At 40.6% G+C, this 22,501-nt stretch overlaps 1 protein-coding gene across 4 annotated transcripts in view; it reads left to right on the top strand.

Moving 5' to 3' along the window:
• fhod3b (formin homology 2 domain containing 3b) overlaps positions 1-22,501 on the top strand; it is an 86,791-nt gene that overhangs the window by 38,764 nt on the left and 25,526 nt on the right. For all 4 annotated transcript variants that reach the window (XM_040116765.1, XM_040116768.1, XM_040116767.1 and 1 more), the window contains exons 4-5: positions 10,815-10,882; positions 12,557-12,662. In XM_040116765.1, coding sequence (XP_039972699.1) covers positions 10,815-10,882; positions 12,557-12,662 — 174 coding nt within the window. The remainder of the gene's footprint in view (positions 1-10,814; positions 10,883-12,556; positions 12,663-22,501) is intronic.

The following is a 22,501-nucleotide window of genomic DNA, read 5'->3' as shown; positions in this document are numbered from 1 at the left end:
CTGCAAAATACTGGACCATCTCTTGTTGATTTCCCCTTGGTAACAAGAGAGGGCACTCATATCTATCAAAGGGGTATTATGCATTTTATCTCAAATTTGTGGAGTCACTCTTTATCTCCTTTCTTCATAATATGGATTAATGTCTGCTCTGTGTATGTGTGTGTGTCAGAGTTTGATGGATTTGAGCTGCAGTTACCTTTCCTCTCCGAGACAGGCCCGATGTGGTACAGTGTTCTAGGGTACTGTATCACCGCATTTATTTACACCAGTCCAAATATGTCAAGCCCAGTGACACTGGAGAATAATGATAGCTGACCCTCTCCAACAAGGTGGCAGGGGGGATGGCATGCTTGAATATCTGAGATATCGGTCTGCTTTTCTTTAGCACTGTACAACGAAGAGAAACCAGCCACATGTTCTGGGATGTAGTAACTAAAATGTGCATCTGATGGCATTAGTGCTTTATATTGTAGACTCAAATAACTGAAGCAAACTGCTAAACAGTTCACGTGTTTTATGCCAAGAGTACATGTTGAGCAACAGCGCTTGTCTGATATCCAACAGTTTGTACAAGACAGCCAGCAAAAAGAGGTTTAATCTAGGCCCACAAGAAAAAAAAAACAAGAAAAAGAAATAAAAACTTTTATTATGCCAATAGGCTGTCTTTGACTGTACTCATTTGGCTTGCCAAGCAAATAAAGCAAATATTGAATCCTTACCTACTAGCGCTAACATGGGTTGTGAAACTGCATGAGGAATAAAACAGTGAACACATCAGTCATTTGGCATTGTTAAGTAAAATTTTTGAAGAGAAAGCAGTCAGTCATGTTGATTGTGAATTTGTTCCAGTTGGGCAAACATGTTGGCTCCAGAGGACAAAACAGATCTTTGAGTCCTTTGACTGTCTGTGCCAAGCATGGATTATATTCATTTCAATGACACCTCCAGAATAAAGAAGTGTCTGTCCAAACAAAACACCTCCTCAGCAACAGAGATAATTAACAATTCATGATTAAACTGTCTCCTCTGATACATAAGAAACGTCATGTTTAGTGCATTTGATGTATGTTAAACAATTTGGATTTGGACTGTAATTACATTTCATGTCAAATCTAAGTCGGTACCATAAGCGCATATCATGCTTCTCTAATTACAATGTGCTTTACATAAAATTCCATTGTATCTTGCCTCTTTGGTTGTCAATAACAGTGCTGACTTGGCCCTTCCCCAGGCTCTGCCACCTGTCAGCAGTCAGGTCCCACTTCACACCCAGCTTGGCACATAGCAAAGCCAGTGCCAAGGTGCAACAATCTGACATGAAAGGGCAGTCAGGCAAGGCCAGGACAGTCGTGGTAACTGATGTTTAAGATCACAAATCACTACGGAGTAGCGCTTGTGCCCCATTGTATGTCCACCCACACCTATTAAAGCTGGACAGCATTTTGATAAAATTCTTTGCTCATTGCACGTCCTCTTAGAAATCATTTCACCGTGAATACTTTGAAGGCCCAATCCAAAAGGGAACGATTACACACATTGTAAAAACAAAGTCATGCGCTAGCTGTTTGATGATTGTCCTGTAGTTAATGTATGTGCCAGTCTGATTGTGGATCTGGATCAATCATAATGGCATAAACCTCTCACAGCCAAGAAATGATTAGCGTTTGGAGATATTACACAGCATGTGAGAGAATGAGAGCTTTGTCTTTCTGTTGTTTCTGTCTACCTAACTTTGTGAGGATTGTCCATACTTGTACAATCCTCTGCTGTTTCTAGGCCAGGTTTTATTTTCTTCAGTAACCAGATAAATAGGCTTCCATATGCTTTCAAATACAGCCAGTACTACTTGTTCCCTTTGTAAGATTTGGGTCATATGCCTGGTGCAACAAATTTTATCTCTTGTCAGGTATTTATACACTCCTTTTAATTGCTGTCATGTGAAAAACATGTATCTCCAAAAGATCAGTTTTTCACTGGCTAAGAAAAACAGCTCTGTTTTCAGCTTTGTGACATTGACTAATGGGTATTTAGATGGTATGTTTAACCTAAAGATGTAATAAAGATTTGTAAGGACGTAGAGGAACACCTACTCATTCAATTTAATTGAAAAATTCAAAATCACCAAGTTTGGAGATAGTTTTTAATGAGTTGAGAGTTTTTAATGGACAGTGATGCTTTGTAAATTCTGAAGATCGGATTCTTCTCTCTTCCCTGTCAAATGTGTTTTCAAATGTCAATCTGACTGGTGGAAGTAATTACCCAGGGTCATTATGAATTGAGAGCAACACTGATGACAGGGCACTGCTCTTATTAGACTGGATGTCAGGTTAAGTAGATTGTGTCCTTACCAAAGCTACTTTGAGACCGATGCCAGAGGTCCTCCTCTTCTTCACTGAAGAGACAGACGGAAACACATTTTGCACTGGCAGAACTGGTAAAACAGATTGTTTTAAAAGGAATTGGAGGGAGACCGCAATGGGTCCCATTTGAGCACAAACCCAGTGTTTTGACAGAAAGACTGTGTGAGATGGGAGAGCTCTTTTCCATCTCTTTTCCATTAAGTACGGTCATAGAGTAGCCAGTATGGAAAAGCGACGGTGTACTGTCACAGCTGTGTGTGGGTCCAGATTGGTCTGCTTCCTATTCCAAGAGCAGAGTCTGAAATAGATGTGGTCTCAGCATAACTGTGTTTATTGGACAGAGTTTGCACTGGTGCATTTCCCCACGTGTCAGGTTGTTGAGAATAGGAGGGGAGCAGAGAAAGTCAGAAGCAGAGAGACAGCCAAGAGGAGTGAGAGAGGAAGCGGGGAGTGAAGTAGGTTAGGGGAGAGTCATCGAGGTCATTGTTGAGAATATTTTCCAAGTCTGCTTTATAAAGACAAGAACTTTTAAAAATTCTAATTTAATTGCTGTACATGAAAGATTTTTGATTTTTAAGGATCATAAGGTCTTAATTGCGAAAAACACTTGGCTTTGTGAACCTGTCTTTTATGGATAAAACGATTTTTTTAAAATAGCACAACCGCATATGTGCACACATGATAGTAAGGGAATACATGGACTGAGATTTTAAATCTTGCCCTTTAAGCATCTGGTCCTGCTTCTATATGCACATGGCTGGTCTTTACTGCAGTAAGAAAAGCTGTTTGGCTGCAACAGCTGCCAAGTAACACATGGGGAGCGGCCTTGACCCAACCTCCATCCAACTCAGAGTCTAAGGTTTATATACAGAGATTATTAGATGAGCCGTTACCTGCAGACTCATAGAAATAACTCTAATAACCAACTTCACCTCTGCCAGCAGTTAGCCTAACTTTATAACTCTATCATAGCACACAGTGACACCCCAATCAGACCCACTTCAATTGTTGATCTGCTTGTTTATATCTGTGTCAGGCTTTTGTCTGGTTTGCTGAATGAGTACATGCCTTTATGCTGCTCTCCGCTCCACTACGTATCTGTGTCAGTGGTGGCAAGTGTGGGGAAACCCTGCTGAGGAGGTGAAAGGGGGGCAGTTGGCTAGAAAAAAGCAGAGGGAAGAAAAAGGGGGCATTTACTGGGGGGTGTAGTGAGGGTCACCCCACCTGGTAGCTAAGGAATGACTCATTAGACAGGCAGGCACTAATGAAAGATTTGTCTGTCCTCACGTTGGCCTTGCTGTCATGACTCTCCCGTCATCTGGAATTCTGCAGATTCCACCCTCACTTTCCTCTACTGTTTCTCTCTGACAGCATTAGATAGTATCTTGATGGCTGGTTAACATACAGGTAATTGAAGAAACTTACTGGGAGGTAATTAGCCTGCCCTTTAAGTGTTCTGCAGAACATGTTCAATCTCTCAGGAATAATAAAAGGGTGTATGAGGCTAAACAGCAGGATTGTGCTGCAAAATCCTTGACTCCCCAAGGCTAAACGACAAATGGCACTGCTGCCTTCCAGGAGAATAACTGAATTACTGACAAAAACACAAACTTTCACTGAATGTCTAGTGTAAACACATCAATAAACACAACAATCCAATTTCCCCATTTCCATCGAGGGACAATGAGTGCCGTTGAGCTCTGTGGGACAGGTTTTGTGTTTATTGGAACTTGGTATGCCTTGGTATCAAATGCCTCTGCCAGTATAGAGTGTCGCAGGCTAGAAACCTGATCTCCTCACTGTTCCCCTGAGACACGATGTGTAGAGGAAGTCCAGATAAAACATCCGTGAACGAAATCAAATCAGAATGAATTGGCCTGTAGTTTATTTGCAAGTTCCTAACATTGTCATTAACATAGAACATGAAAGGACATAGTCCAGACATTCTTTATTGTTAACGTTGTAGGATCCTCTGTGAAAGCTCATATAGCAGTTATCAATGTTATAGATAACAAAACGCACACACACCAAGACAGCACACATGACTTTAAGTTCTAACAGTCCTGCACTGCATATTAACTCTTCTCTCATTGCTAAATTAAGTCCAGATTTATTAGCTACTTTGGTGATTTTGTTCCTGTCGCATGCCTTAGCTGTGCATCTGCTTGGAGACTGTCACGCCTTGTGGGTCCATGCAGGCCTTCCTGTGGAGCCTGCTCCCAACGACAGAGGCTTCTTCAGTCTGTGTGGCCTGACTCAGTTTTCTCTAATCTAAACCATCACCTCCATATGTCTTCCATCACAACTTCCAAAGCATTTTTTATAAACTCAAGGCAACAGGAACAAATTAATTAATGTCTTTATTCCTCCGTGCCCTTTGCAAAATGCATGTGAGAGTGTGTGCATATTTTTGCACGTGTGGTGTGTTCACTGCATGTTCATGTACGCCCACTCACATTTTCCATATAATTGTCTTGATCCACTTTTCAGTTGAACTCAACACAGCCAAACACATTGAAAGTGATCTCATTCTTACCTGCATTCCCACTTAATGATTTCCACCTGAGTGCTATAATCTGCTTTTATTGACTCATCATTCACCTTCACCTCAGGGAGAAGGGGATAAAAAGAGCAGAAGAAAGCCCAGTCCACCAAGTAGCATGTTACAAGCCAATGCACATGTTGGGAGGTCTTCCACCTTAATTACTTGTGTTTTCTCTTCGTAAATGTTGGAACAGGAGGTTTCCCTAACAGAGTGAGAAAGGAGAAAGGGAAAAATGAGAAGGAAGCACTGTTATTCTTATTGTGCTGCTGTTTCGTGACTGCACAAGGCCATTACGCATACTGTAAACTCAAGGGTTTCTCGTGAAAATACCAGGGGACGAAAATGAAAAGATGGGTCCGTCCATCCTTATATATGGCAGGTAGTGATGTGGCAATGCTGGCACACATGAGACTGTGCTCTCCCAGATGGCTACAGTTTGCCTGACCTCAGTCTGACCACCGTCACCTCTCACAGAGTTTGTGGCCTTTACTGACCAATGGAGCAGGCTCCGGTCTCTCTGGGACAAGGCTAAATGCAGACATGGGCAGGGCACTGGCTTGGGACTGAAGTCCACTCTTAAGGTCCAGCTTTGACCAGACCAGAACTTTGCAGCACAAACTGACCTTTATTTCTACGAGGCTGCACATCAACACCGTCCATCTCCTGCCATAGGTTACATGTTAGCTTTTATCTTAACTATGTCCTCTAAAGAAACTATCAGACTCTCAGTGTTTTTATTTTTTGCTCATGTTAGTTTGCTAGTTGCAACAGTAATAGCACTACAGAATGTGCAAAATTGGCATAGTAGCTAATGACAGACTGATGACTTTGCATACTGATGACCTACTATAGTTCAAAATCAGTATCCTGTTGTTGTGGGTGTGACAGATAGTGATGAGGAAAGATGCAACACAGACTTAGCAGAGGCAAATTAAAGCCTTTAAGTTATATGTGTTATTCAGCTTTTTACCAAATCATTTTTTGCCATTTCCTCCGAGCCTCGTAGCAAATGTTCCTTGGACTCGTGTAATGTTTTCTTCTTAACCTCAGCATCTCTGCATCCCATATAAATCCTGTTGATTTGATTGTGAATAGTAAGAAAGTTTTATTTACAATCACCAGTACGATGCTAGGGATCCTCCTCAGCTTCTTGTATGACAGCTCCACTCATTAAAACAAACACAGTGTAATTTACAGCAGTGTGCGGGGTTGTCCCGCCCAGTGGGGTCTTTGTGGGTTTCCTGGCTGTGCTTTGGATGTGGTTTATGTTTTCCGCCTGCCTCGGAAGCATGAGCGGGGGTAGTCATCCTTTTCATTTTATGGACCTTTCTGGAAATAAAGGAATGCAAACATATGAGTAACTAAGCACTTTAGTGGTGTTTGTAGATGGAAAATGAGCAAGGTTAATGGCTTTGTTGGCAAACACATTTTGATTGTTTGTTAGCTGTCCGACAGTAAGTGGTGGGGACTGGTCTTAAGTTGAGATTTGTATGTTGGAGATAAATAAAAAGTGACCCATAACTCCTACAAGACAGGATTACTGGAATGTGCTGGCACTGGCATAAAGATTCATAAGGTGTCTGAAGCAGCACCAGATAGATTTGCTTTTAAAAGTGGTCTTCTCAGCACTAGCACAACCATGCATCCACTTTTCAGGCCCCCCAGCAGGTTTTTCTTCACTTTCTTTTACTTCAGGTATTAGAGCACATTCCTGATGATTATAGAAATTCCGCTACTACTTTTATGATTGTTATAATTATGAGACCATTACATCCCTGTAGCTGTTCCAGCTGAGAAAACGAGACTGTGTATTGCAATTTAAGAGGAGAAAACAGCTGCTCTTTATGGTACATCAGTATGAGGCATCAAAGAAAAACTTTCACTCTTTTTAGTCATTCCACTGTCAGGTACTTGTCAGTAAAAACCTAAGTTGAATGTGAAGATGATGGGAAAAAAATGGGCTGCTTGTCCTTAGATGCACTCAGACATTCTTTTAATTTTAAGGCTGTCTTGTTTTGTGGTATAAAGAGTAATTTGCAACATGATTTTGGTGGCTCTATTGACATTGAAAAGGCACATTGAATTAATCTTATGGTCAGGCTGTGGAAAGCAACTAAGCTGCTGCAATTGTTTGTGTTGTTATTGTAGCTTTATTATGGTCAAGTGAGAACAGAAAGGTGCATCTCAAGCAACCAGAATGTTTTGCAGTGCCTAAATTATGTGTTTTCCATCTTATCTTCCTTCCTTCTTCTAGTCCTAAGTTTGCCTTGGCCCAGTAACAAATCCATGACAAATGCAGCAAGCTATTTAGTTTGAATTTTCAGGTCGTTTTTAGGGTTTCAGGTGAACGTGATGTTGAGAGTTGGGGTTCACAAGCATTTCCTCTCAATAAAAGAGTGCCTGGGTTCTTTTCCTAAATAGGGAAATGCACAAAGCCCATACTTTTGGGTGCATATCTGTGCCAAATGATATGGAACTAATCTCCACTGAGCTATTTCTCATTAGAGATGGGCCTCTGGGAGGTGCATCAGTGTGTGGACCGTGGACAAGGACAGCGAAGGAACCGTCTGTTCTTGCAGATGGGGTTCATTTAGTGTTGGACAGGAATAACTTTCTGACAGTTTTATTTCGGTCCAAACTACAGGGCTAAGTAGAGGAGCATAAGCCCTTTGTTCGAATGGCAGTTGAACTCTGTGTGGAAGAATTTCTCTGCAATGCTGTTGCTGATTGATACACACACGCACACAAACAAACCCAATGGCAGCCCAGGTGTTGATGCATCACTGTCGTAGGGCTGTGCTGTGATCTAGGCAGAATCATCACTGGTTGTTCAGCAGTGCAGGGTGTAATTTATCTGTTGACTGATTAACATCCACTGTCCGTGAGGAAGTCCATTTAAGACTATGAGAAGAAAAGTGCACATTGATTCAAGACTTGGGTTGAAGTAGTATCACAAATCAAGTTTGCTTTGTATGGTGAAGGTGTGATGAGTAACCCAAAGTAACCCCCATCTTTGTTTACACTCCATTGATCAGAGAGCTTGTCTGTTTAGAGAGGCCTAATTTAAACTCTGAGTCATCTTCCTGAACTACAGAGCAATGGAAATGACCCTACCTTGACCTGTAGAGGAGGATGCAGTATTTAATGAGCTTTGGTACCTTGGTAACTGAGCCCTTACTTTGTCCATAACAGAATCATGGTAATGGGCTTCATTTTGTGCCAGCTGCACAAAGATCAGATTAATATGTATCAAATATATAAAAGTGTCAAAATCATTTTATTTTAGATGCATAAAAAAATGGCAAAACAGAGCCATCAAAAAGTATTGGACGCATAAATTGTATGGTGTTTTTTTGTTGTTGTTGTTTTTCTACATTTTTCAGCCATAAAACTGAACATAATAATATTGAATATTGGTGATAATAATGGAATATTAAGTTTAAAAGGGAGTTAAAAAAAAGAAAGAAAAGAAAGAAACAACTTTCTACAAAAATGTGTCAGTTTTGAGGTGATACCGACTTTGGCAGCTGTGTTGTACTCAGGCTGGGAATTCCACAGTAGGGGGCCTGAACCAAAAAGGCCCAGTCACAGCTCCTTCCTGGCATTTATGAAAGCATAAATCACCAACATCGCACAGCTTCCCCTCTTAATACCTCTGGACTTGTAGAGATTTGTTCGTTGTGGATATGGTTGCCAGTGACCTGCCAGGACTCTGCCATAAAAGACCAATACTCATCTACTCATCAGGTGCCTGAGCCATGTACGGCGCTGAATGCACAAAACATTTAAAGCTCTGCTTCACTCATACCAAATACCATCACAGTGATAAATTAGAAATAAGACATCTTCTAAAGATAAGGAACTCTGCTGGAACTGGATTGTGAGATGTTTGATTTCAGCATGCAGCTTCATCAGATGGGAGCCCTTTAACCACATATGGCCCAGTCCCAGGCTGTCTGCAATACAGATGCATCTCCAGTATCTTGTCCGTCTGTAGTAGAGTGCATTAAACCAATAATATGAAGTGTGTAGAGTTACTCCACTGTGGTCAACCTTTCCCTGCGATGACATGTCCTGAAACATGGCATATTTAAACCCAAAGTTTGACTCATATTATTAAGATAGACTGAAGGGCCATTGAGATATACTTAATTGTTATATGTTGATTTTTTTTTTTTTTTAAACTAGCTTGTTAGATCTGAAATAGTTTTGTCCTTTTTCACAAAAGAGTTTGATTTTTATGGAGCTGGATGATATTTGTGTTAGTGGGACCGCATATAGTAGCTGTCACTGCATGTGAGGTTTTGTGTGTGTCGTGAAAATATTGTGTCACAGGAAAAGGCATCCTGGTCCGGTGTCTAGAAGTCCCCTTTTCATACCCGAAGAACTGGCAACACACACCCTGTTTCTTTCTCTCTCCATCTGTCTCTCAGTTCATCAGCTGAGGGGATTTACTCTACAGCTCAGGAGGAGGAAGCCAACAACAATAATGAATAGAGGCTTGTTGCTCTGATTCCCATGCATATGCATTCATCAGTCTGTGTTTCTCACACTTCTGAATAGAATTAGTGGCAGCTTTTTGTAATGACAAGGAACTCATGGGCACAACTGATTTGTGTGTGTGTTTATGTGGCTGGGGTGTATTCAATGCAATATGTACATATGTTGTGCCTGCCTGTTTGTTTCTCTCAGTTGCACGTTTGGGTATACAAGCTGTAACTCAAACACACTCATGCACCCACAGTAATAAATAATTTTCCTGCCCATCTAGTCAAGATTGCAAATACTGCAGTGATGCAACAGACAGACTCGAGCCACTCTGCAAAGTGCTAGTCATGTCTTTATGTAGAGTGTGTGTGTGTGTGTGTGTGTGTGTGTGTGTGTGTGTGTGTGTGTGTGTGTGTGTGTGTGTGTGTGTGTGTGTGTGTGCGTGTGTCTGTGTGTGAGAGAGAGAGAGAGAGAGAGGGAGAGAAACAAACTACCTCACTGTGTTCATGCCTGATCGTGCACATGCCAATATCCTGTCAGATCTTTGCTAAGACATATTAGCATGCCTTCAAGCAAGAAATTATTATCTCTCAAATACAGAAAAAAAATGCCATTTTTTTTCAACATAAAAAGCAGTGGGTGAATAAAAAGATAACACAGAGGGAGAGGCAGACAGTGAGATTACTGAACTGCACTGCTCTGCATTGGACTGGAGTGCACTGTATGTTGCTGTATCTGCAGCAGTAATGGGCAGGTTTTGCTGAGTCAGAGAGAGTTCACACAGCAGTGATGAGTGAGCTACTAGGACTGTGCTCAACACTGCCACTCCCTGGCAGACTCGGCAGGCTGCACACAGGGTGGAGGATTGTCAAAGTAGTTGCAGGAAATGTACTCCTGCATCACAAGCATCTTACATCTGTCTTATCCCTCCTTTAGTGCCCTGTAGAGTTTCCATAAGTGATCAACGGGGGTGTTGTGCCTTAGCCATTGTGGTGGCTATTGGCTTAGGGTTCTGCCATGACTTTGTATTATGGTAAGCTACAGATATGGCTTTGTCAGCAGGAAACATCCTCTGTTCACTAATTCTCTACAGATGTGCTCTGAGCTGCTCCTACTGTTCTTTTGCTCTCTCTGTTCCTCTTTTAGGATATTTTTCATATTTATATGCTTAGGATAATTGCTGCCAATGACATGTGCATAATGCAGACACAAATGTATAGTTCATGGAAACGTGTGAAGCAAGTGATGCACTAAAACACTAGTAGATAGGCACTCAATTTTTCAAGAGAAGTTATAATCATCTCAAATCTCTTGTCAAGATCTGATTCATTCACTTTTTGTATGACAATATCAGAGAAAGATACCACATTTCTGATTGTCAGCTCATTTTTCCATTCTTTCCCTTTTTTCTCTCCATACAGAAAAACTCTACAATTCAACTGGACGGGAGCTACGAAGAGCCCTATTTTCCCTCAAGCAGATTTTTCAGGTAATTATTTCTCTATTCTAGCTCATTCTGGCCTCTTAAGAATATCTTTCTTAAAACTGGAGCTCACAAGATCCAGTGAATTCCACTGCATTTTGAGTTTGTCTTGATCTCATATGCATTTTTCAGAAAAGCAGCACTCCTTGGGAGGTATCCCTTGCCATACTTTTTCCTGGGCTTTGAATGTTGATGTGCATGTACACACATTAACATGAAAGAGCTGTATGCAGCCTGCACACATGCATCAGAACACACATGTACAGTCACACTTGCACACAGCATTGTTTTTCTGAAGCAGAGTTGTGCTGCTGAGAGTCTGCCGTCGTGGCAGCTGTGGAGTGTTCAGGTCTGGTCATACTTCACACACACACTCACACACACACACACTTGGGCTGGGCTGAGCAGCCGGGCAGTCGACTGCAGAGGGGGAGGGTTAAGTGACAGTTGGATGAAAAAGAGAGCAACAGACGTTGATGCAGATCCAGAATATATCAGAACAGCTCCTTTTTTACATGTGACTTTTTAGGGTTGCAGTTGTGTAGAATATTGATCCTTCTTGTTGTGTAATACAATGTCCACTTGGTCTCATATCAGTGTTACTTCTCTACATCGCAGAAGTGTAGTGTACATGTATGAGTCTCAGAACTGCTGTCTCTGTTTCTTTAGCACACTCCTGTATATTTAGACTGTTTGCCAAATCACTGGAGTCTCCATCACAGATCTATGGTAAAGCTGTTCTGGAAGCACTTACGCTTCCTCCTGGGAGAGAAGGAGCCCTGACCACCTCACGGTGTTTTTTTGTTCTCTTCCTCTGTATCCCATCTGAACAGCAGAGTGCATCAAAAAATGTTAAATCCTGCAGAAACCCTCCTGCTTGGCCTTAAATTACAGAGTCATCGACAGGTGTGAGAGATGCAGGTGGTTTTGTCATCGAGGACAAAATGTGGGATGGAGTGGGGGGGCCAAAGCAACAGGAATCCATGTGAACAAGCTGCTGGCAGATTGCATCATTCATGGCACTTTCAGTGGCTATAACTGAATGTTAAAAAAAAAATCAGTTGTAGCTGAGGATTCTGTAGATGATGATATGCGAAGTGTGCTCATGTGCCCTGGCAAACCATAGTTAACCATAGCTAACAAATAGAAGTCTGAATACCTGTTTTTCGTTAACTGTTTTTTTTGACTCCTTAATAATGTAGTAAAATACATTGACCATTGCTTGATTGTTTAGCAATGTTCAGGTTAAAGAGATAGAAAGGTTTGTGTTGCTGCATCAAATGTTCTGCTTTAAGCATGATAAGTAATTGGTCATGTGTATAAGTTGTGAACATTAATATCAGTAAAAATCATCTCAGTAGTTCCTGGAGTTTTTTTTTTTTTTTGGATTGATTTACTTTTTTTATCACATACAACTCTTTTAATTAATTGGAAGGGTTTCAGTTTGTTATTTCTGTGAATGCTCTTTCATTTTTAGTCTATGATTTGCAACCGACATTCATGCCACCAAAGGTTTATCTAGCTCTAAGTGCAGTTATGTAGTGGAAGGCCGAACTAACTCCATCAAATTAAGATAATTTATTTTTAAAAAGCTATATTAAAATGTTATACTCTCTGGCTCTGTCTCTGATGAATGATGGATCTTGAATGTTTTCCTGTTTCTTCTTGACTCCTTCCCAGGATGACAAGGACCTGGTGCACGAGTTTGTGGTGGCAGAAGGACTGACATGTTTGATAAAAGTGGGAGCTGAAGCCGACCAGAACTACCAGAACTACATCCTCAGGGGTAAGTCCACTGCAGAAGAGCACGGCTTTGCACCAGTAAACTCATAGCGTACTTTCCTCTCTTCTACTTTCTAACACCTCAATTTACAGCTAATCAAGGATGTTATCAATCAATCCTGTAACACTTTTCTTTCCGTAAACCTATCCAGAACCACGTGTTTACATGCACCATGTAAATTGATGATTCTGCTTGATGACCTTCTCACGCTCACACACTTAAGGTATATAAACAAACTCAAATGTGTGTCACAGATAATACGGACGTTAGGCCAGGTTTAGCAGCTGGTTAATTTATCTGTCCCATGTCGTTGAGGTGAAAGATCATACATGTTAAGGTCGAGGAGGGGCAGGGGTAGAATGTTTGGGGATACTAGAGGACAATAGCACTCCAAGGTGACTACCATTTAACAGCCTGCTGTGAAGGGGCAGGTCACACATGCTTGAGTAGCTAATAAAAGTTCTGGCAGGATATTGCAGATCATAAAACTTATCCCCCCCCCCGCTTTTTTTTTTTAACTTTCTCTCGTTTTTGTTTTTCCTGCTGTGCTCCCTCATTTTTTTATGAAAATTTGTTGCACTTCGGTTTGTTTAACCTGAGCTACTACATCATTAGTTAATTGTTTTTTAATATATATATAGTAAAAAAGTATATGCTATAAACTTAGACACAAATTCATAAGCTTGTATCCAACTTTTGTGGTACAAAAGTTTCATTTAAGATTCAAGATCTGTAGTTCAGAAACCTCTTTATTACTTCATTAAGCCTTGCAAAAACGAGATTCAGAGTGTAATTGACCCTCATGATTTGGGTACACTTCTCAATCAGATGTTTATTCAAATAGATGCTGAATGTTCCTCAATGCTTGTGCTCTGATTTTCCAACTTTTTTATTGTTGACCTTAACTGTCGTTGAAAAAAATCAAAGAGCAAAGGATGGATGTCCGTGACAAAGTACTGTTGTTGACCCCTGGGCAGGTTACAAACATGGACATGACCCCTACCGGGACTACCTCTGTCGGCTCTGATCTTTAATGTTCGATGCTTCATCTGAACTTGGCCTGGTCTCTGACTCAGACACATAAATCACACAGGTTAAATGGGCAAAACAATGCAGAGGAAGAGAATGACAGGCTTTTGGAAACTTCAGAGTTGACCACATGTAAGGGTGTCATCGTGCTGTGAACGATGAGACCACTTCTCATATCTTTTCACTCTTTCTTATTGTATTGTCCTATTTTTTCCCTTTACCTCCCAGAGAATTCCGATAAAACATCTGTGTCAGTACCTTTATGTGGAACTCCCTTTATTCTTTCATTTGCTAAATTATAGCTTCATCTCTGCAGGCTGTAGAGTTTCCCCTCATGTATCTCCACATCGCCATGAGAAACTAAACCAAACTACCACTCTCCCAAAAGCCCTCTTAACCTGTTTCAACTCCTGACCTAATTTCTCCTGACCAGCTGAGGAAATGTGGAGTGTAGTAGATCACCCTCCCTCGTGAGCCATGTGTTGGAGAACCTAAGTGGAGCATGTGCTGGAACGCAGATGCACAGGTCAGAAATGTATATAGATCTGGCCGCTTTACTCTTGACGACTTCCAAGAGGAGCTATGTCATAAGGATTCCCAGGAGGGGAGTAAATTAGTTGCCTGAAGTTTTTTCACACATGCACACAGACAGAAGAGAGGAAGAGAGACAGAGAGCAAAGCAACAACAGTAATTGCTTTGGTATCAAACATTGATCACTTCTAATGTGGGGATTTCTTTTTTTTTTGTTGCCTTAATGTCTTTAAAGTTGAGGCCAGTGGAAAAAAAAAAAGGAATGCAGTCTTGAACCCATCTGTCTGGTGTGCATTAAAAAACCGCCGACAAAACAATCTTGCTCTCTTTCATGAATAAAAATCAATCTTATGGGTCTTTTGTAGTTGAAAAAGGCACAGTCACACATGCACACCAGTCACTAACGTGCATTTTACAAGAACAGGTTCCCAGCCTTAACTCTCCGGAACATTGCCGTCATTTTAAAAGGTAGTTCCTGCAGCTCTTTCAGCACTCTACACCATCTCACTTTTTTCTTTTTCCTAATTTTTTCATTCCATCTTCTGGTGTATGTGGCCAGTTAGTGCTCCCTCAGTGATGGGGGTATTTTCTGCGTCTGCCTGGCTGGGGTCTGGCCCCTCTCTGGGCCCCTCACACCTGGCTTGAAGGGCTTCCAGACCTGGAATTAGCTCCTTGGAGGCCTGCACTTTTTTGGCCCAGGGGAAAGCTTGTATGCCTTTATCACCCCATCAGTGGGAAAGGGTGTGAGGTCACTGTTTCAGAGGTGCCTGTGCCATCTGGTACTCCTGTAAGCTGCAAACACACAGGAGCCAAAATGTAATGAAGGGCTCATTAGTGATATTCATTCTTCTTTTTGAAATAAAGATGTGCATGGTGTTTGTTTCAGTAATTAAATGAACATGCAAGTTATGTCTCATCCAACACAACACTATTTCATAAAATAGTCCTTGAAATCATAAATCTTTGGTTGATGAAGTGAAAACCTGAGCAAAAGTTTCATTGTGTATGCTTTTCTAGTTAAGAATGTTGTTTCTCAGACTGCACAGGTCTCATGGGGTTGTAAAATGTTATTTCTCACCATTTATGTTTACATTTTAGGCTACGCTGAAAGTCTGTGGCCCTAAATCCACAATTCAAATGTGGAAAATGGATGCCACCTTTTCTCTGAGTCAAAATAGTTTCTTGCAAAAAAGAGAAAATTGACTTTTTTCCGTCTTTTTTAACCTCCGGGTAATGGACAAATTGCTGTAACTAGAGCACTTTACAATAAAATGTAATCCATTTAATAAATACTGCATGCAAATTTCTTACATTGGAGTTACGACGCTCACATAAGACCATTTAGTACAGACCGAATTGCTGATGCACAAGGTGCATACACTGTATTTTTTTAAAAAGGTACACAATAACATAGGTTGTCACAGTAACACATCAAAGCCCAGTCAGTGGTTCAAAAGCCCTAAAATGAAAGCAGCTTGTGCAAATGGTCAAAACAGTTTCTGAACTAAGCTCAAACTTTTAAACGTTTTCAATGTGGTTAAAATTAAAAAAAAAAAAAAAAAAGATCCCTACGGTACTAATTATCATGAGCAAAACAGGGAGACGAGGTGGAAGAACAAATAACAAGGTTTTTCCTGGATCATCGTTCCACTTGTAGTATTTACAGAAAGAGCACTAACAAAAGTAACAACCGTGTTTAATTGGTAACTGTAAAAATGGGAGCAGTAGACAGAGGACAGATTAAAGACAAACCAAATACAGTCAACTTGAAGCAATTATTCCCTGCTTTGAAATGTTCCGTGTTGACATTCCTCGCCATAAGCTATGTTTTTAGCTACACTTTCCCTGTTTGTGCTTCTTAAAGGCCATGCCATTTCTCTCTGCACACCATTGTTTACAAAACAGTCACCATTTCTAAGCCTCGGTGGAATCGAAAAGGAAGTAAAGCTTAAGTTTTTGTTTTGATCTATAGGGATTTAGAGCAAGAGTCAGTTTTTTTCAAGCTTTTCAAAGCAGTCTCAGATACATTTTTGTAAAACACATTCTTAAACTTTGTATAAATTATCTTCATACCCAGAAGGCCATATCTCATCACATGCTGTGTTATATTGCATATACACAGCCTTATATGCTATAACTTATACTTGTGAATTTATAGCTTCCACAGAAATGGGAGTTGTGTTGTGAATGGTTCAGAAGTATTACTTTATCAAATAAGTCGTGCCAGTATTTCATTTGGTGCTTCTATCTCATCCTTTCTTCCTTTCTCCCTCTCTATGTATGTATGTCTTTCTCTCTCTTTCTAATGGCATGAGTTAAAGCACCTTGACTTCCTGGTTTCCAGAGGTAGGTGCTCATAGGGCCTCTCTGGGAAAGGGAGATGTGCTCTAGTCAAGTGTTTCATTGCCCCTTAAACTGTCTGGTGCCTGGAACACTGCTCCCAATACAGCGCTCAGTCCAGCTTTTAGTGCCACACACAGCAGTAACTTTAGTGGGCAGCAGTCTTTTTCGCAAAGCTACAAGTGCACCTAAAACACAAGACCCTTTTGTTGAAATTTTGGTTGGTTTCCACAGCGTTTCTCAGTGTAGTGGCATACAATTCTATTTGTTTCAGATCAGCAAGGCACAACATCCAGTGACACATCTGTACAGCTGTTTTTCATCTGTGTGCCTAGTGTGTGTGTGTGTGTGTGTGTGTGTGTGTGTGTGTGTGTGTGTGTGTGTGTGTGTGTGTGTGTGTGTGTGTGTGTGTGTGTGTGTGTGTGCGCGCATACTTATTTTTGTGAGGACCAGTTTGAGTTTTAAACCACTGGAGTGAGGACATTCTGGCCAGTCCTCACTCTCTGACACACCTTTAAAGGGCCGTTTGAGGGTTACGACTTGCTTTAGGGTTAGGGTGAGGGTTGTGCTCAGGTATTTAGCTGTGGTGGATAAGGTTAGGGTAAGGGGCTCGGGAATGCATTATGTCAATGATTGTCCTCACAAAGACAAAAGTACAAACGAGAGAGAGAGAGAGTGTATGTGTGTGTGTGTGTGTGTGTGTGTGTGTGTGTGTGTGTGTGTGTGTGTGTGTGTGTGTGTGTGTGCGTGTGTGCGTGTGTTGTGTGTTTGTGTGTGATCCAGGAGTCTTCACTTTAAACAAATTATTATTTACTCCTCCTTTAGTCAAAGGAGGAGTTTAATCAATGAAACCAGCTGCTGTGCCACAAATAGTAAGTTTTTCCAGTATACAGCTCCATTACATATTAGAGTGACATTTTATTTCTCTTAATTTAGAATCAGGATCATCGTCTTTGTTTAATATCCTGACCCAAGTTCTTTAAATGTTTAACAGCGCGTAACTGAATTCTCCCCTTGCTGGTTTGACCACTTTGCTGAGCTTTAAATGAAAACCCAGGCATAGTTGGGTTAACAGCTGCCCTGGAAGCTCTTGTTGGAAACAGTGTGTATTGTGTTGTCTGGCTGTGTTATAGGTCGTCAGTTCTAGAGCAGGGAGGCCTGTACTATGGTATATCGTCTGGATAAACATTTCCATTCCATCTGGATTGGACTGAGAGGTTTTGTGCAAATGTATCATCTATATCAATGTATAGGTGCGACCATTTTCTTCTCTGCATGATCATGCGAGTATAATGCTTAAAAAAAGATGAGGGAATGCTCTGTTAAATCCTCTAGGATAAAGGAAATTTAAGAGGGAAAACACAGGAACTGCTGACACACATATGTGGACAAGCCCTATGTTTGGAGTGAGGAAGAGATCTTCAGGAATGCTCTTGTCGTACCAATAGAAACTTGAACTCCTAGTTTGTAATGAGATCCCATGGGAACATGTGCATGGTTTCCACCCGATCTCTCCTGCAGCTCTCTGAGCCAGCCACTGCTCCCGCTGCGCCTTTGTGCAAAACTTTTCATTTGAAAAATACTCACTTATTCTCACAGACACGGATACATATCCATGATACCACTCTTGTTCTTTTAAGGGTTGATTCGTTTCATACTTAGGTTTTAATGTGTTGGTTATGATCCAAAGATCACTCGACAGGGAGACAGTTTTTGTGTTGTTTACTTTATAAAAGTACTAGTTAACCCCTAAACCAAACACCAACACCCAACCAAAAAAGGAAAATCCCAAAAAATATTTTCTTTGCTCTCGAGGTTTCATCCTCCTGAGAAAGCCAATAATATTTTTATACATAATTCAGTTTCTTTACCTGTCTGAGACTTTTCTCTTTTGGGATGACAGGAATGACTTCATTTGGTCAGAGGAAATTTAGGAAATGAGCGCTACATGTGGTTTCAGCCCATAACCCCTCACTCTCTTCGCTCCACTGCCAACATTTTGTCTTGCCTCCAGCATTGCCTCTCTCCATCAAATTAAATCACCAGCTTTCAAATTGACTGACATACTCAGTGTCTAACTAAAAGATACAGTACTGATTATTCCATGTACTATTTTGTCCTGTTTTGAGAAAGTAAAACTATAATTTTAACACCCTTTACCTACAAGTTAAAAAAATTAAAATTTAAGTATAAAAAACCTTTAACTGAATAGAAAAAACATAATCTGTTGTTATGTTTTTCGTTAAACTTAGAGCCATGTTCCTACCAGATATGTCCCATCCTGCCCTCCCCCCCGTGTCAGACCCCTCAGACCCCCACGGACCCATTCAGATCCCCGACATGAGCAGACAGTTTGCATCTGAACCCAATTCAACCCCACCTGTCTGACCTATTTTCTGCCTTCCCATTTTTTCTTCTCCCTTAATCTGTAGAAGTTTTCAGCCTTAGCAAGGCAATAACAAACCTGTCCTGGAGCCTGTTTTACTGTAACAGAATTCAGTACACAGGCCAATTATATTATGAGAATGTTTGATTTGGTTCATTTCTCCAGCTCTTATTTTATCATCGCTGACCTTGCCATCTAAGATACATAAACTATAATTTGGAAAAAAAATAAATCTTTTGCAGTAATGTAGCACGCGGGCAAACTGAAATCCTCAGCATTCGAGTGGGTTTTACGGCTGATTCCAGTGAGCTGAGTGTTTTTTGGGACTGAATTCAGCATATGGCTGGTCAGAACCGGAGCGAATCACACCGCTTCTCTCTCAAGAGCAGTAAGAATTTACCACAGCTCATCTTTCAGTTCGCTTTACAAGTGGGTGGATGTCATGCACTAGCTTATTCTCCAAAGTCTTCCCTACTTGGATAGGATGGGAAATGCTCATCTGTTGGGCTTTCCCCAGTTGTCTGTTCTGAAATGATTTTCTAAAATTTCTGAAATACAGTAGCACCTCAAATCTGTCAGCTTTAGACCATTTTAAATACAGAGGTAATAGAGAAGCATGGAGAATAGGAAATGTTTCAGCTATTTATTTTCCTTAAAGCTCTCTTTGCCCTGCTCAGCACTGCAGTAGTTCATCAGGTCTGCGGTGCCTGTGGAGCTTGCTCAGCCAAATACTGGAGAGGCACCCCTGCCTTACTTCATGCTATTGTTCCATTAGGTCTGTTTGTTTGTCTTTAGGGAATTTGTTTGGGCTTAGGGCCACAGCAAATTGTGTCAAATGCTAGCAGACATGTATCCAGCTCTGAAAATGGAAGTATCCCCCTGTTGTTTTACTGTATGGGGCTCGATGTAACTCTGGCAGTCGGCTCGGTGACTAGAGTTGGTCTGGCAGAGGCAGTGTGTCTGGGTCTAATGGTCTGGGTGATTAGCTGAATAACAAATGGAACGTAACCCATGAACATGTCTTCTCCAGTTCATATACAATAAGAGCTGTTTAATTGGCCTGAGTCATAAACTTGTCTTTTTATAGTAGACAGACTCTAAATCAGAAGCTAGACAGAGGCATGGAAGCAGTGATAATAAATGTCAGTACCAAAAGGAAATCTGCCATCTTTTAACATGATCTACGAGTGATTAAACACAGTTAAATTTTTAGCCATGCTAGCAGCATGTTTCTTGGGATGGCACTGTCAGTCAGACCATCCACAACTTTGTTCCAAACTAAAATATCTCAGCAGCAGTGTTTGTGGATTGGCATGAAATTTGGTACACACATTCATGTCCCCCTCAGCATGAATTGGAATCACTTTAGTTATACCCTGACTTTTCATCTAAAGTCAACAAGTCAAAATTTAAAATTTTTACTTTGGTTTATGGCAAAATACCTACATATTTAATGACATTCTCATCAACCTCAGCTGTACTTCGTGATTGCTAATTAGCAAACGTTAGCATACTAACATACTTAACTACAGTCCTGGTTGAAATTATTGGCACCCCTAAACTTTAAGTACAGAATTTAGAATATCTATAGAAATAAATGCAAATTGACCAATTTTCTCTAATCAGGATATGAATAAAATGTCCAAAATTACTAAACAAAAGAATCACAAAACAAAACTTGCATAATAGTGAAATAATACAAACACTAAATGTACCCTAGACACAATTATTGGCACCCTTCACTAATATTTGGTTGCATAACCTTTGGCAACAATGACAGCCTCTAAACTTTTCTTGTAGCCATCTAGAAGCTTCTTGCACCTGTCTGCTGGTAGTTTCTGCCACTCTTCCATTGCTATGCGTTCAAGCTTTTTTAAGTTTGCAGGAGCCCTTTTTGCAATGGCAGATTTCAGCTCTCTCTAAAGGTTTTCAATGGGATTTAGGTCAGGACTCACTGCTGGCCAGTTTAAAACAGTCGATCTTTTCCGTTTCAACCATTCATTTGTGCTGCTGGATGTCTGCTTTGGGTCGTTGTCCTGCTGAAAGAACCAAGACCATCGCCTCAAGCCTAGTTTTCTGACACCGGGTAACACATTTTGCTCTAAAATGCCTTAGTAATCTTCTGATTTCGTCAGTCCTTTGATACATTCAATGCCTCCAGTACCAGAGGCAGCAAAGCAGCCCCACAGTATAATAAAACCTCCACCATGTTTTACTGTAAGTAGGGTCTTCTTTTCCTTATGTGCTTCATTTCGTCTCCTATAAACAAACAGATGTACTTCATTCCCAAAGAGCTCTACTTTGGTTTCATAGAAAATTATCCCAGAAAGGCTGCGGCTTATCTATGAAAGTTTTAGCAAACATTAGTCTTTACCTTTTTTTGCCTTTCTTTGGTGTCCTCCTTTGCCTTCACCCATGGAGCCCTACTTGGTTTAGTGTGCTCCAGGTCAGCCTGCAGCTCTTTAGATTAGATAGTCTTGCGTTGTGTTTTTTCTACATTCCGAATCAAACTTCAAGGACTTCTCTCATTGAGTTTCTTCTTAGTGCCACGTCCTGGAAGCATCTTACCAGTCTTAAGTGACTTTCAAACTTCTTGATAACATTACGAACTGCTGAACAGGGATTTCAAGATCTTTGGCCTTGTAGCCTTAGGAATTATGTTTTTTGATAGTAAAAATTCTGATGCTCTCAGACAGGTCTCTAGTCTTTGCCATTGTGAAAAAGAAACTGGAAACAATCAGCCCCTTTTTATGAAGTAAAACCATCATTCATTGGTTAATTCGGGTCATGAGCACTGAAAATATTTTGGACATTTTATAAAATATTATGATTATACAGGATTGGTTAATTTGCATATATTTTTAAAGATATTCAAAATTCTGTACTTAATGACTGTGCTAATAACTGTAAGACTGTGAACATGGTGATCATCATACCTGCTTTGCATCAGCATGTCAGCATTGTCACTGAGAATGTTAGCATGCTGATGTTAGCAATTAGCTCAAAGCAGCTTCACCTCACTTCTAGCATGACTGTAGACTCTTAATGATAAATATAGTTGATATTATAATATAATAATATTGTTTATTAAAGGCATCTCTTGCCCATAGAACAGTTTACAAATACAGTCAATACATACTGTTCATGAATTTGCGCAGAAGTGTATTAGTTCTAATGCACAGGAAACAAGTCCAGCACTTGGTTGAGCTGGCATCACATAAGCTTGTGGTAATCACATTACCAAGACAGTTTGTGGAATCAACATATTGCAGACTAGCATTATACAGTGGGATGGGAGGTAGGGGTCCAGTAGCCAAATCCAGGAGAGGTAAAATACATGCCATGAATTTTAGTTTCACTGAAAATAAAATTTTTTAAATGACAGAAATCTTCACACATGGAAAGAAGTTGCTGAACCGCCTTTGCTGAGGGACAAATAATGTGACAACCGACTTCTGACTCACCTAATTTGTAGCTCAGATCGCATGGATATAAATTAGACAGGAAAGGCAACAGGCGGCTACCTTGTCACACACCGTTAGTTACAGTGATGAA

The sequence above is a fragment of the Xiphias gladius genome, chromosome 22 (assembly GCF_016859285.1).
Source record: "Xiphias gladius isolate SHS-SW01 ecotype Sanya breed wild chromosome 22, ASM1685928v1, whole genome shotgun sequence".
Classification (NCBI taxonomy): domain Eukaryota; kingdom Metazoa; phylum Chordata; class Actinopteri; order Istiophoriformes; family Xiphiidae; genus Xiphias; species Xiphias gladius.
This window is presented reverse-complemented; position numbering and strand designations above follow the sequence as displayed.